We start from the raw sequence: 16533 nt of genomic DNA, 5'->3' as shown, positions 1-16533 counted from the left end.
AAAAAAAAAAAAAAAAAAAAAAATTTGATCCTTTGGACATTACAATGATGTAGGAGTTACATTTTTGTGTATTTTCATAGATTTTACAACATGGCATATTGAAAAATACTTCCATGAATTTAGTCACCTTTCTTGTAAGTCCATATCAAGTTGAATTTCTGTTCTGCTGTTGTTTGTCTTCTTTTCCTATCCATATGTCTTAAACAATACTTATATTGCTAGATCATTTAACTTGCAGGAGTTTTTGCTTTTTTAAGTCTGTATAATTTTTTTAAAATCCAGTGGTTTATTTAGGCTTCTACATGTATAAAGATGAGAGATTATTCTTTTCATGGCCCAAGATAAGTGGAACCAAAATGTCTGTTTATTTTAACTCTTAAAATTGTACATATAAGATTTTCACATTATTGGAAGGAATAGATTTTCTTTGGATAGGCAGACAGTGTTGCCTTCCTTTTAGCCTCTGTTTACTTTCTGACCTCTGTTGATATATTCAGCTTGTAACCTAGAAACCAGCTAAAAAGGAAGGAAGTTAGAGATGTGTATTTCTGGGCAGTAACTGGAGTAGTTTCCTCTTCCCCTAGCCTGGTTTAGCAGCCAGAAAAGGGCTTTTACTCTCACCTCCCAACAAAAAGAAAAATTAAGTCACTTTAACCTTTTTACCTCAGACCAGTAAGGAAGGTATAAGCCGTAAGAACAACCAATTTAAAGGACTAAAATGTGTGAAAGGTGGGATTTACCATTCCTAATGAATTGTAAGAACAGGAGTGGATTAAGGAGACTTGATGTAAAACTAGCAATTTATGCTTGTTACCAAGTGGGTTCTCTATGTCATTACTTCATTATTTTTGTTTTTGTTAAAAGTTTGCCAGAGTACCAGACCAATTAATGCCAGAACAGTCACATTAATATATTTATACTAGCCAGATGTAGTGGCATGTACTTGTAGTCCCAGCTGCTCAGGAGACTGAGGCAGGAGGATGGCTTGAGCCCAGGAGTTTGAGGCTGCTGTAAGCTGATAGCTCCACTGTACTCTGGCTTGGATAACAGAGTGAGACACAGTTCCTCTCTCACTTCCTTGCTCTCCTTCTGTGTGTGTGTGTGTGTGTGTGTGTGTGTGTGTAAATTTACCTTGGCCAGGTGCGGTGGCTCACGCCTATAATCCCAGCACTTTGAGAGGCCGAAGTGTACGGATCACCTGAGATCAGGAGTTTGAGACCAGCCTGGCCAACATGGTGAAACCTCCTTTCTACTAATAATAGAGAATTAGCTGGGCGTGCACCTGTAATCCCAGCTACTTGGGAGGCTGGGGCAGGAGAATTGCTTGAACCTGGGAGGCGAAAGGTGCAGTGAGCTCAGGTTGCACCATTGAGCTCCAGCCTGAGCAAGAAAGAGTGAAACTCCGTCTCATAAAATAAAGTTACCTTTTAGCATCATCCATTTTCTACACAGAAAATATAATAATTTTAGCACAACCCGTGTTCTATAAAATCAAGCCTTATTTTACTCACTGTCTTAGACTAATCATTGCCCATCTCTTTTCATTTTTTTTTTTTTTTTTGACAAGTCAAGTGCAGTAGTGAGAGGGGGCGAAAGGGTAGAACAAGGAGTTCGGTCTGTAACTGACTGTGAACAATCAGTTGAGATAACTCACTACCTTCGGACCAGCCTCTTTTCATTCTTTTTATAAGTGCAAGTCCATTATACACTTGTTTTTAATAGTTTTTCTTTTTTTTTTTTTTTTTCCTTTTCTTTTTTGAGACTGAGTCTCTGTTGCCCAGGCCAGAGTGCAGTGGTACGATCTCAGCTCACTGCAGCCTCAGACCTCCTGCCTCAGCCTCCAGGGTAGCTAGGACTACAGGTGCAACACCATGCCCTGGCTAGTTTTTGTATTTTTAGTAGAAACAGGATTTGCCATGTTGGCCAGGCTGTTTTCAAACTCTTGACCTCAAGTGATCCACCTGCCACTGCTCCTAGCCTCTTTTCAGTAGTTAACCTGATAATTTCTGTGAAATGAAAGTGATGCTTCTGGAGGAGATATAAAGGGATTATGTATGTGATATGAATAAAAAATCAGTATGAAGACAAAGTTAGCAGAGCATGGTGGCACATGCTTGTAATCCCAGCTACTCAGGAGGCTGAGGCAGGAGGATTGCTTGAATCCGGGAGGCAGACATTGCAGTGAGCTGAGATTGCACCATTGCACTCCCACCTGGGGAAGAAGAGTAAAAATCAGTCTCAAAAATAATTAAAAAATAAATCAATATGAATTGTTAGATTTACTGAAATTGAGATTTCTCCATGGGGATACATTTATAATAAAAGACTATTACATCTGGGTATTGTGGCTTACGCCTGTAATCCCAGCACTTTGGGAGGCCAAGACCAGTGGATCACTTAAGGCCAGGAGTTCAAGTCCAGCCTGGTCAACATGGTGACACCGCTATCTCTATGAAAAATACAAAAATTAGCTGGGTGTGGTGGTACGTGCCTGTAGTCCCAGCTACTCTGGAGGAGGAGAAATGCTTGAATCTCCCTGGAGGCAGAGGTTGCAGTGAGCCTAGATTGGGAGACTGCACTCCAGCCTGGGCAACTGTGAGATTCTGTCTCCCGAGAGAGAGAGAAAAAGAGGAGACTATTTACATACATTCTTTAAAAATAGATTAAGTATTTTCTTGCACTTACGAGTATATTTTTAAAGTTTCAGTGCATGTTACCATATATAATTCCTCTATTTCATCATGTAGTTTCTGCAATAAAACAATTTCAATTAAATTTTAATACAGAAACATGGTTGACCAAGTATATGACCACCTTTCCTTCTGTAAGTCAGAAAATTACAGATTTTCGCTGGATGCTCTAAAGGTTAAAATTTAATTATACTGACAAATTAACAGATATTACCTGATGTTTTACATAGAGCCACAAATTTCTATTCCATTCCATCTCTGCTCCTTGATTTGTCGAGTAGTTTGCCTAAGTTAGTTTCACATTATCACATACGTCTTTGCTATGAAATCAGGAATTACTGTAAGGCCTGGCAAGGTGACTCATGCTTGAAATACCAGCACTTTGGGAAACTGAGGCAGATGGATTGCTTGAGTTCAGAAGTTCAAGACCATCCTGGGTGACCTCGTGAAACCCTGTCTCTACAGAAAATACAAACAGCTAGGCATGGTGGTGCCCACCTGTAGTCCCATCTACACGGGAGGCTGAGGTGGGAGGATCGCTTGAGCCTGGGAGCCAGAGATTGCAGTGAGCCAAGATCATGCCACTGTACTACAGCCTGGGCAACAGAGCTAAATCCTATCTTTAAAAAAAAAAAAAAAAAAAAAAAAAAAAAAAAAAAAAAAAAAAAAAAAAAAAGGCCAGACACAGTGGCTCATACCTATAATCCCAGCACTTTGGGAAGCCGAGGTGGTCAATCACCTGAGGTCAGGAGTTCAGAGACCAGCCTGGTCAACATGGTGAAACCCTGTGTCTACTAACAATACAAAAATTTGCTGGGCTTGGTAGCACACCCCTGTAATACCAGCTTCTCAGGAGGCTGAGGCAGGAGAATCACTTGAACCCAGGAGGTGGAGGTTGCAGTGAGTTGAGATCATGCCACTACACTCCAGCCTGGGTGACAGAGCAAGACTACTTCCCCCTAAAAAGCGAAATAGAGAACTTACTATTAAAGCATTCTTTGTCCAGTAGAAATAAACTGTGAGCTTACATGTGTGATTTGTTTTTTGTTTTTTTTTTTTTTTTGAGATGAAGTTTTGCTCTTGTTGCCCAGGCTGGAGTGCAGTGGCGTGATCTCACCTCACCGCAACCACCACCTCCCAGGTTCAAGCAATTTCCCTTCCTCAACTTCCCAAGTAGCTGGGACTATAAGCATGTGACACCATGCCCAGCTAAGTTTTTGTATTTTAGCAGATAACGGTGTTTCATCATGTTGGCCAGGATGATCTTGATCTCCTGACCTCATGATCCACCCACCTAGGCTTCCCAAAGTGCTGGGATTATAGGCGTAAGCCAGCCTCGTGTGATTTTAAATTAAGTCATTCCATCAATACAGTATTGTATTTAACCTAGCATATCAAAATATTATTTTAACAAATCAAAATAACTTTTTCATGAGATACAGCTTACATTTTTTTTTAAATATTCAATTTTATACATACAGCACACATGTCAATTCTGATTAACCATATTCAGGTACTCATTTGCCACATATGGTCAGTCACTACCATTTTGGACAACATCGGACAGCAGAACTCTAGAATTAAGATGGATGTTAAGAGACTATACTACTCATAAAAAAAACCTCATACTACTCATTAAAAAAAAGGCTATATTGTATAACACACTTGATAAATATATTTTATGCTTTCAAATTTTAAGTATCTTAGAACTGTCTAGGTTAAATTGTTTTTTCTAATGAGTGAAAATGGTTGAGGAGTATTTTCAAATCTACCAAAATAGATATTACCAGTTTTTCTTTTGAGTAAAATGCCTCTGAGGTCGTTGTGATTATTGTCTAAAAACATTTTAAATTGATTTATTTTGAAGTTTTAAATATTTTCAAGGCAAAATGGTTATATTAAAAAAATAAATCCGTGCCTAAAAACATACAAAGTACATTTGATGCTTTATTTTTGCCAACTTGAAAGATAGTCACGTTATTTCTTTTCTGCACTTTCTCACCTTGGTAAATCTGGAAAGCAAAAACGTACTATTTGCATTTGCTTTATGAAGGAGACAGTAAACTTGAGCTTTCAGTCTCGCCACTAGTCTGTCTTTGTCTGTTGTTAAAATTATGAGCCAGTCTCTATGGCCGCAGCCAAGTGAGTAATCACCAGTAATGTGACTCGTGCTGGAAGTGACTCCATCAGCACCTGTGACGGGGGATTAGTTACAGTTTACAGAGCACCGCCTCTTCCCTTCTCTCAGTGTGCCCTAAGCCAAGTACTCGTTCTCATTTGGGTGTCTGCACTGTTGGAAGCTACTGCACTGTGTTTCCACGCAGACAGAGTACAGTGGGAAAGGCTTTCTCCAGCTGATGGATGGCTGTTCTCTTTATTTGGAGTATCTTACTGGTTATATAAGCGACCTCGGGAGAAATTATCCTGACCCAGATCGGAGGATGCAGTAGTGCTTCAGCTGCAGGATTTCTCAGTCGTTAACACCACAGCGCTGATGACAAAGAGCGAGTTGTAATCCTCATCACTGCCAGGGCTGAGCCAGAGCAGACAGAAAATCGTCATTTGCTCGTCGGAGACTTGTTAGGTTACAGCTCCTGCTTCGTTCTGTGGTCTTGGCTTTTCTTCCTATACAATGACGCCGCTGCAAGTGAGCTCAGAAATGCTTGGTTTGAGAGCCATTTGCCTGTGATTTTTGAAGACTAAAGAAGTATTTACACTAGATAAATACTCTTCAAGAACAAAATGGAAATTTCAGCAATACTTACTGACCTTTAAAGCCTTGTTGTGGATTTCTGAGATTTAAAGATACTTTAAAATTCTCAAGAACAAAGTACGGTTTGTATTTTTCTGCTTCCTTTTTCTTTTGTCTTAATTTACATTTGGTTTTTCTTCTCAGCCTGAGGAATTAAGGTCACTGCCTTTTATAGATCTGGCCTCAATGTTTTTAGTTTTAAGAATTTTAAACTTTTATTTGTTTAAAAAGGTTTATTGTGCTTGTAGTAATTTAATAATTATAAATGTTAATTTAAAAACTAGAGTATTATGGCAGAAGTGCTTCAAATTAGGGTTTTCAGACTAGTGTTTCAAGAGAAGGGTGGTATTTATTTTGTGAGGTTTTTTTTTTCCTTTTGGTTATTCCCTTCCCCACCCCCAACTTGTTTTCTAACAGTATCGTGTTTTTCAATAGACCTGCTTGGGTGGGAATTTGGACTTTGTTCTTTCAAGTCACTGCAGTCTTTTTTTTTTTTTTTTTTTTGGTAGACTAAATCTTCTAAAACTTCTGAAATGTTGCTCAGGTTGTTATCTTCCTTAGTATTTACCTTTGGTGAGCTTTATATTAGTATTTTTGCAGTTAATAAGCCTGATTTTTAAAAACTTGGAATCGTTAACTGTTCACCAGAGATTGTTAGAAACTAAGACTGCAGACATAAGCTCCTCGAATTTCCTGTTAAATGTGAAACGGTGAGCTTTAACATCGTTCGTTTGAGCAGCTGAGTTGTGTTTAAGAGCTGTAGCTGATTTATTTTAAAAATGTTTTTCGGGGAGGGCTCATCTGTTCGCCTCTTCCTCATGTGAATGGAATGTGGTGCAGCATGGAGCCCCAAACAGGATACAGTTGTTCTAAGCATTCTTCCTATAGTTTGGTAGGCCCTACTAGAAATGCAGACTCTCAACTATATTTATTTGGGCCGTAGACTATTTTTAAAGTATGTTTAACACTGATAAATGACCTTAGAAAACACCCTCAATCCATTAATAAAATTGAAAAAGTGTTTTGTTTCAACTGAACATTTAGTGTGTTTACAGTATTTAAATAATAGCCTTGTGATTAGGGCCATATTCTGCTGTGACTTTCATCAGATGTCAGCTCATTGCTTCCCTTTAGACTGTGGAAGTTCCTCATAGAATGTTCATCTTTAGAGTGTTTAATTAGTTATGCATGAGTTCTAGTGTCTTTACATTCCAGTGTACCTAGACCCATGAACTATTTACTACAAATTCATCATGCCAGCCATAGGATCCATTTGTTTTTATTTAAATGTTTATTATTTTAAAACTTATATTTCTTTGAAATATATTAAACTAATACAAAAATTAACAATAGTTACATGATTGGTTTGTCAGTTAAAGAAACCAAGGTGTATTTTAATATCATTTCATATGTTGTTTGCCTTTCATTTTTCCTTAAAGTAGAGCAGTCACACATATTCACTGTTGCTCATTTAATAAATATTGAAACATTTCTTTAACAAATACTATGAAAGTATTTATCAGTACTTTTTATTTGCTATTTAAGAAGCGTGATATACTTTGGACCTCCATTTGTAAATGATTATAAGTACTCATGTCCTTGTAAGAGTATTCAATTTTGATCATTGTCAACTAGTTTTCTTACATTTCTGGTAGCCAAATTTTACTTGGTTTTCAATGAGGTATTTTAAAATGTGACAATTTTTTTTTTAACTTTGAAATCTTTTTTTTTCTAATTAACTTAGGATAATTTAAATTATAGGTTGGCTTGTTGAAATTTACCCTTAGAACTCTACCTTGAAAAGCAGAGCTCTATTCAGAAGAATGTTTTTCATATTATAAAATGACGAGGACTCATAGGAAATGCAAGCCACCTGTATTATTTGCGTAAGAAAGAGGCACTCCAAAAGGAGAACTTTACTTCGTTTTCAAATCCTACTTAATTGAATTGTATCTTTAGCCACTTAGATAATACCTTTTGTGGACCTTTTTGTTAACCTTCATGGGTTGACCTGACATGGTATTGTTTGAAAAGAAATAGATCATTTGATAATGTTCAAGGATTAAAAGTCCTCTTGAGAACATGACAGTGTTTTCTAGTTTACTTAAAAACTAAACTGACAGAGATATAATATGAAAAAACATTTTTTACAGTAGAGATCAGCCGAATAATATTTCTGTTCATGTTACATATTTCATGTCAGTCGATCACATAGTGGTGGACACTTTTAAAGCCTAAATACAATGAATGCTCTTAAATTTATTATAAACTTTTTGTCACTTGTTAAGTAAAATAATAAATATGATTTTATGAAATCCTATAGGATTTTATGTAAATAGAAGTGTTAAATGAGAACCCTAAAAAGAAATAGGTAAATAATGTGAGGATTTCTATTTTGAAAATGTGATTTCTCACCCAAATACAGATACTTTTGATGATAATACGGTGCTTAATAGGTTAGCCTAGGATATAGGAGAGAAGATGTTACTGCGATTAGATTTTCTGATCTTAAATAGTGAAAAGTGAGAATGAATGTAAGATAACTTTTTTCGTGTTATTTTAATTAAGAAAAAAATATTATTTGTAACTTTGTGATGTAGACAGTGTGGAAATAAGTCTTGCTTAAATTTTATATTAAATTTTTGACTTTGAAACATTGTTACAGATTGCAGTGAGTCAACCTGAAATTCTTCTTAGGAATTTCTTAAATATAGAAATTAACTCCCTAAAAGCCACTCCAAACCGAAGATCTTGAGTTTCTCCCTGGAGTATGTTTATTGTTATTAAGATGTTATGTATTTTTAAAGACATAATAAGAGAAAGGGGAAACAGTGATTTTGAAACACCTGGGAATTTGTGCTGTCTATATGAAAAGCTTTGTTTTGTGTGGAAATGGTAACACAAATCACCCTGTAGCTAGAAAGATTTCTTCATGAGATATAAGTAACTTATTAAGAAACCGAGTTAGCTACTGATACCATTTTCTGAACTTTTTTTCCCAATTGTCTAAAAAAATTTTTTTATAGTAAAGTCACTCTGTTTTTAAAATGGTGTAATTTTGTTTTCATTTTCAAGTTTTTAGGATAGTACATGAATATAAGACACTTGTTTTTTATTTAATATTGATCTACTTTGAAAATGAGTGTGATAGTCATAAAGAAATGTATACAAGTCATCCCTATTTCCTTCCTCCCTCTTTCTCCCCTGGCTCCGTCCCTGTCACCCCCACCCAACATATGAGTAAAATCCCATATGTGAAAGGTGTCTTCTTAAAGGAATCAAATGACCTTGGATTGACTTTTTTTAAAAGAAGTAGTGGAAATCTGTACCTGACTGCAAATAGGGTTTTGTGTAGTACTTCCTACTGACCTCTTTCTCTTCTCCCTTCCTCCATGCTGCTCTCATCAAAGCTGCAGGATTTTTATTTGTGCTTGGTGCAGGGGCGGGGGTGGGAGTAAAAGGGGTGGAGTTAAAAGACCAGATGCTTCCTGATCCTTTAAAGTCTGCTTAATGTGAATGAGCTAGATCAAAATTGTAAATTGAAATAATAACTACTCTCTAATAAGAAATAATACAGTTTTAAAAAAAGACAGGGGTAAATATGCTATCCAACCTAGTTTACTGTTTCAAAAGCAGTTTCTCTTTTTAAACAGACATTTTTACACACGTGCATATATTATTGCCTCCCTTTTAAAAAGTAAATAGCTGGGACTTAGTATACTCAAATATGTTCATATCATATATAGATCTAGTTTGTTCCTTTAAAATAAACACAAATATCCTACGATGTAGATAAAAGCTTTAGTTTATGATATGAGAATTAATATTAATTGGCATTCTAAGTCTGTAGTGATAATGACATTGATACTTGATATGTATTCCTTCATATTTTCAGGATACCACCCAGAAAATTATCATTAGAAATTTTTTTGTCTTGGCAGACTTTCAAACCTCTGGTTGAAAGAAGTATACCCAGTTCAGTCACTGCAGTAGAATTCCTTGTAGATAAGCAACTGGAGTTTTTAACTGAAGATAGTGCCTTTCAGCCCTACCAGGTAAGAAATTTTAGATTACTTTTAAAATTTTTAACTTAATTAAACTTTGGTGATATTCAGACATTCTTTAAACAGTATTCTTTAAGTATCATTTCGTCTAACTTCTGGTGGGAAAAACCCAATGAATGCAGTCGATTTTTCTTATAGGATAAATGATTTATTTATTCAATTAACAATATATACTGAAAACCTACCATGAGCCAGGCAGTGTTATGTTGCTAGGAATACAGAAGTAAGCAAAATAAAGTATGACATTCTAAATAATAGTCATTATTAGAAAATAATTGGTTAAATATTAGTATAAATTGTCTTCAACTCTAAAGGTTAAGAATTGAGTCATTAATATAATTAAATGAGATGAGTGTTTATGTGTACTTATCAGTTTAGCATAATAGCAGTTCATTTTTTTAAAGGAGAATTTTTTTTTGGGTTGTCATTAATTGAAATATTTTATTTATAAATTTAGTTCTCCATTATTGTAATTTAACTACAAATACATTCATTTATTTTTTTTAAAGTCCCACCCACCCCCAACAAATACATTTAATTAGGAAAACATTTTCAAGTTGACTACTAGATTTTAATTGTGTGAAGAAACTCGTCAAAAGTAATAAGCTAAGTATTTTTTAGGATTTTCTATTGAAAGTATCAGTTAATTTTTTCAGGTATAAGTAAAACTCACAGAAGTTTGTGTGTGTGTGTGTGTGTGTGTGTGTGGTTTTTTCCTTTTTCTCTCTCCAAGATAGAGTCTCACTTTTTCACCCAGGCTGGAGTACAGTGTCACAATCTTGGCTCCCTGCAACCTCCACTCCTGGGTTCAAGCGATTCTCATGCCGCAGCCTCTTGAGCAGCTGGGATGTCAGGTGCGCACCACTGCGCCCAGCTAATTTCTGTATTTTTAGTAGAGAGGGGGTTTCACCATGTTGGCCAGACTGATCTCCAACTCTTGACCTCAAGTGATCTGCCCGCCTTGGCCTCCCAAAGTGTTGGGATTACAGGCGTGAGCCACCGTGCCCATCCTTCATTTGTATGTTTAGATCTTAGGTTGAATTAAATGTATGTATTATAAGTTTTTTATATTCAGATGTTTTAAAATAATACAGTAATTACATTGAAAGAAAGGATGCACGAACTAGTTTAAATTTTTCCTAATGGAGTAAAAAGTTAATACTATTTCAGACTTGTTACTCTTTTTCAAAAATTAAATGTAGAGCTATTATTTCCATGGAGAGAAGAAGAGCTTGTGTTAATGAGCAGTGATTTGTTGTACATGGAATTCTAATACTTAGGGAATTAGAATAATTCTATTAGGTCCACCAAAATGAGATGATAGTTCATTTAGTGTAAACATTATTTCCTGTTTTGAAGTCTATATAGAAGTGCTTTTGTCTCTCCATTTGATTTTTCTTATTTCTTTAAAGGGCCTAGTTTTTTTGTATTGTTAGCTTTTGTTCTTTGTTTATAATATTTATTTCATAGCAAATCTCAGTTTAATAGTGAAGGTGTTAGAGCTTTCCCCTGGAGTTTTATTTTGTTTTTAATTGTGAATACCATTTAGCTTACTATAGACCTTTTCATTTCTCCCAGTCAGAGGGATTTAGAGTAGGTGAATCTGGGTGAAATCAAAGGAACCTCCCAAGTCTTAATGTTTTAATTCTGTGATTGTATTATTAGCACTTTTGGAAGTTTCAGCTTGGATTTGGTTTAGAACAGTAAAAATTGTCATGCAGAAATTACTTTTGTAAATAAACTCTTGCCAGGTGGCCTACAACTTGACATGTTTTTGAAAATTACAATGATTGAAAGAATGTGCTAGGGGGAGCATGGGGGAGGTACTCTAACTTTGCAAAACAGTTTCAGAGGCCTAAGAGCTAAAGTCTTACAATGTTTGGTTAATTGTATGATTGTCTCTGTTAGTAAGCTATTTAATCTGCTCTGCTAGTATATATACTAAGTCACCCTTCTTGCCTGAAAGGATACCGTATCTTCCAGTGGTAAAGTGATTGACTTGACATTTTAACCATTGTATTTCTAAAAATGTGAATTCTGAGTTCAAAGAAATCAGAAGGAATTAACATAAGATCATTTGATTTAGGATCTAGCATACCTTAGTTTTAGAATTTCTTACAAATTTTAGACTAAGTACTGGTTTATGGTAGTTTTCTGTGTGTGTTTTTTTTCTTTTTTCTCTTTTCTTTTTCTTTCTTTTTTTTTTTTTTTTAATAGAGACTGGGTTTCACCATGTTGGCCAGGTTAGCCTTGAACTTCCAACCTCAAGTGATCCTCTCCCTTGGTCTCCCAAAGTGCTAGGATTACAGGTGTGAGCCACCGCACCTGGCTGTGCATTTTTTATAGTTAGGGTTTTTTAATAAGATCAGGTTATAAATATATTTTCTCCTGTGTGTAAATGATAGACATTTATTTATTTATTTATTATTTTATTTTAATTTGAGATGGAGTCTTGCTCTGTCTCCCAGGCTGGACTGGAGTGCAGTGGTGTGATCTCTGCTCACTACAACCTCTACCTCCCAGGTTCAAGTGATTCTCCTGCCTCAGCCTTCTGAGTAGCTAGGACTACGGGTGCGTGCCACCACGTCCACCTAATATTTTGTATTTTTAGTAGAGACAAGGTTTCACCGGGTTAGCTAGGATGGTCTATGTCTCTTGACCTCATGATCTGCCCGCCTCAGCCTCCCAAAGTGCTGGGATTACAAGCGTGAGCCACCACGCCCAACTGATAAATATTTATTTTATCATTTTGAATGAAAATTTACTACAGATACCTAAGATGGTTAAATTTATTTATTTAAATAAATTTGTGAAATACAGAAATGTTTTAGAAAGAAGAAAAACAATTAGAGTTCATGTAATTAGAGTGGCTTTGATTATTTTTAACCAGTTGTCCAAGCAGTACATTAAATTCCTTGGCTTCTTAAAATGGCAGCTGTTACTGGCATAGATTTTGTAAATAGTGCCTTGACCTATGTCAGCCTTTGGTAACCCTCTGTAAGTCAAAGGGAGTTAGATACACTTGAATAAGCTTTTTAATTGAGCTTGTTTCTTTTTCATTTTTTAAAATTTCATGAGGCAGTTTCTTTTGAATATGGATGCTAATTATCCTTTATAAACTTTTTGAGTAGGTGGGGGAAAATTCTCTTCTTTGGACATGGCCTTTTTGTATGTTGTTTTTCAGCCTAGAGTGGTAGGTACACACACGTTTTAAAAATTTCCACAAATGATGATTTGCTGTGAATCTAATTAATGTTTTCTTTGGGAATTCTCAATCCACCACCTTTCTCCTTGATTTCTCAGCATTTTATTCAGTAGCAGTATGTTTTTCTTTAGTTTCCTTTGCAGTTGCACAGCCTTAGTTTTCATTACATCAGAAAGATAAAGTAAGGTAATGGTTAGGAAACAGATGAGTCCAGATTAATACAGGCCCTTTCACTTCTAAGTCATTGGTTTGAATCCTACTCTATTCTCTGAATGATTTCAATGTATTTAATATGAGATAGCAAGTATTAAGTTAGTTAACCTGGTCAGCTTTCTTTTTTTTAATTTGAGACAGGGTCTTGCTCTGTCGCCCAGGCTGGAGTGCTGTGGCAAGATCTCAGCTCACTGCAACCTCCCCTTCCCAGGTTTAAGCGATTCTCCCTGCCTCAGCCCCCCAAGTAGCTGGGATTACAGGTGTGTGCCACCACACCTGGCCTATTTTTGTATTTTCAGAAGAAACAGGGTTTCACCATGTTGACCAGGCTGGTCTAGAACGCCTGACCTCAGGTGATCCACCTGCCTTGGCCTCCCAAAGTGCTGGGATTAGAGGTGTGAGCCACCGCACCCAGCCCTGGTCAGCTTTGTAGGTGACATTTAGTTGAGTATTCCAGGGTGAAATCATTATAGGTTATAGTTTGTAGTATTTTGGAAAGAAACATGACTAAAAAGAGAAATTGAACGAACATTTTCAGACAGTATAATGGATATATATTAATTAGGTTACTGAAGCAGCATGCTGTGGTATTGTTATATGTCTTTTTCCTTCCCTGTGCACACAAACAAGTTTCTGCTTCCTCCTTTTAGGTTTCCTGATCATGGCTGTCTACACTTAACTTTCTTTGAAGTAGAGGGGGAAGGAAATAAGGAGAGGAAGTAGTGGGGAAATCTGCAGATTGTACTATGACTTTTAGTTGGCTGGGAAGGAGGAGAAAATAAATTATTGCTTTTTAAAGATACTTTTAATAGTTTTTTTTGTTGTTACTGTAATTCCGTGGTATTGTTGCTTTACTTTAGAGCATGATTATAGGTGTTCAAAAAAACTGCCCATAAAATTTTGATTGCAGTTTTGATCACATTCACATACAAATTTTGATAATGAAATGGAATATTTAACTTTTAGCATGATTTTGAAATCATTTTATCCTGAATTTTGGCTACTGACCATGCACACACCTGAGTTTTCGGGTTTGGGTTGCTTCATAGAGGATGTGGAAGAGATTGTTTCTTACCTGAAAGTTGTACATGATTCATATCAATTAATCTGGTTTGGTATGGCTTGTTAGTCCGGTATTTTTTAGGCATCACAATCCTCTTTGCTTTTAAATGTAATAAATAAAACAAAGGTCACTACTTAAAACTGTTAGAGATTTGATGCTGAACGTGCTTGTCCAAAATTATACCCCGTATTTCTCTTATAGTATATTAAAATTTATTGTAGTAATGCGATGTTTTCCCTAAAATAAGGTAGAATCATAAATCCTAGACCTAAAGGAATGATTCCATTAGAAGTTCTGTATCCCAGCTACTTGGGAGATTGAGGCAGAAGAATCACTTGAACCCAGGAGGGTAGGTTGTGGAGCCGAGATTGCGCCATTGCAGTCCAGGCTGGGCAACAAGAGCTAAACTCCATCTCAAAAAAAAAAAGTTCTATATCATAATGAGCTGATAAAAGTTTAGAGATAAGACTATTGATACTACAGTTCTATCATTGTAGAATATAGACATTGAACTACAGTACTTTACTAACTACTAGATACAATACTATTGTGCTGTGAATTGCCGGTTGAAGGGAATTGGTTAGAACAAACCTGAGTATTTTCTTAGTACTTAGACTAAAGATTGCTTAAAGACTTAACCAGAGAAGAGTCATACATTATCTAGTAAATCAATGTGTCTGGACTGTGCCAGATTGTTTATCTGTTTCTGTAGTGTTTCAATGATAAAGTTGTTTTTCCAGTTTGAGTTCACTGGAACTCATAATTCTTTCACGATTGATCATATAAATTTATTGGCTGTGGTTTCTGAATATTCCTAAGGTAATTGTTTGCTCAACACATCTGGTTTACTAAAAATAGTTCAAACAGTTGCCCAGGATAAGTTAGTAGTTTAGGAGGTGGAGTGTACCAGAGACAAGTATTTTTTTTTTCTCCTAAATTTGTGTTATTGTCCTGTGGCATTTGGAATTGCTTCACAACCAGGATAGGAATAAAGGTAGTAAGGTGAAATTTTAGCCCTCAGTCAGCCAACGTGTACAATTTAACCAGTTGTTTGGTTGTTACTAGAGAAATGTTATACTCTGTTGAATTAAATATTTGACATAAGTGGTTCATTCTCAAAGTTTGAAATCTTGTTGATAGAAGTTTGTTTATAAGCAGATTTATTTCTCAGGATAATATGATATCACTAATAGTTTGCAGAAATCAGTAAACAGAACGTCCTGTTACAGTTACTTTGTATGGTGGGGAAGGGACTTGACTTTTTTAAACTTTTCTTTACCTTCACTTCAGGTTATAGCACAGACATATCACTTTAGATTATTTTAAAACTGTAACATTTCTATAATATGAATGGGAATTTGACCTGGTACGGTACTTATTAGTATACCTGGTACGGTACTTATTAGTATACTTACGTAATTATTTTTGTCCTACAATTCCTTTCAGATTTGTTCTTTTGCTGGTATCATGTCACTGGTCTAGCATTACTTCTTATCAGTTTCACAGCTCCCTGCTGGTTGCTTAATGATTTTTAAAAGTTGATAAAAGTCTCTGGGTGTGGTGGCTCACACCTATAATCCCAGCACTTTGGGAGGCTGTGGTGGGCAGATCACCTGAGGTCGGGAGTTCAAGACCAGCCTGACCAACCTGGAGAAACCCCATCTCTACAAAAAAAGTTTTTTTTTAAATTAGCCGGATGTGGTGGCAATTGCCTATAATCCCAGCTTCTCAGGAGGCTGAGGCAGGAGAATTGCTCGATCAGGAGGCGGAGGTTGCAGTAAGCAAAGATTGTACCATTGCATTCCAGCCTGGGCCATATGAGCGAAACTCCGTCTTAAAAAGAAAAGTTAATAAAAGTTGTGTAAGTAATGATCTTTATTTTATTTTCAAGGAGTTTATAATCTGTGATAAGACCTAACATAAAAAATGATTTCCTGGCCTTCAGCCTGGAAAGCTGTCAGCCCCTGAGGCTCTCAGCTCGATAGGCTGCTGGCCCTTAAAAAAAAAATTCCTTGAAGTAGGCTGGATTTAAGGAGCCTAAAGTAAAAACATCAGAAATAAAAAGATAGGAGAGTCAGTAGAGACTGAAAACTTAGAGTTTCACTTGAATGAAGATGGAAGTGAAAGTGTGAGGTGGGGTTGGTGGGGTGGGTTGTGTTGGTGGTGGTAATGGTAATTCAGACATTTGCCAGGAGGGACAGCTTAGTTTAGTAAGTAATGACAAGGTAGATGGGGGGACAGTAGAATGTCAGCCTAGCTAAAGAAGAGAGTTTATGAATAGAATTAATACTGGATATACATGGTGTGGGGTCAGATAAAAGAGAAGAAAGGTCATTAAGCACAGTTCTCAGGAGGGTAACAAAATTACCTGTGTAACAATGGCATTTTGGTTATTATAAATATCAGAAGCAGCTAATTGATTGTGTCTTCTCTAGAGCCTTTTGTCGTACAGATTCATTGTAGCACAATGGTTGAGAGCATGAATTTTGACATCAGTTCAAGCAAACTTAGTTCCAAACCTTAGCTTTACTATTTGCTAGCTATTT

General features: G+C 36.1%; 1 protein-coding gene across 1 annotated transcript in view; it reads left to right on the top strand.

The window, feature by feature from the left end:
* Positions 1-16533, top strand: part of JMJD1C (jumonji domain containing 1C) — a 287926-nt gene that overhangs the window by 180811 nt on the left and 90582 nt on the right. The window contains exon 3 of the mRNA XM_017512974.2: positions 9384-9497. Within this exon, the coding sequence (XP_017368463.2) occupies positions 9384-9497 (114 nt within the window). The remainder of the gene's footprint in view (positions 1-9383; positions 9498-16533) is intronic.

This window comes from Cebus imitator, unplaced genomic scaffold, assembly GCF_001604975.1.
Source record: "Cebus imitator isolate Cc_AM_T3 unplaced genomic scaffold, Cebus_imitator-1.0 Scaffold484, whole genome shotgun sequence".
NCBI lineage: Eukaryota > Metazoa > Chordata > Mammalia > Primates > Cebidae > Cebus > Cebus imitator.
This window is presented reverse-complemented; position numbering and strand designations above follow the sequence as displayed.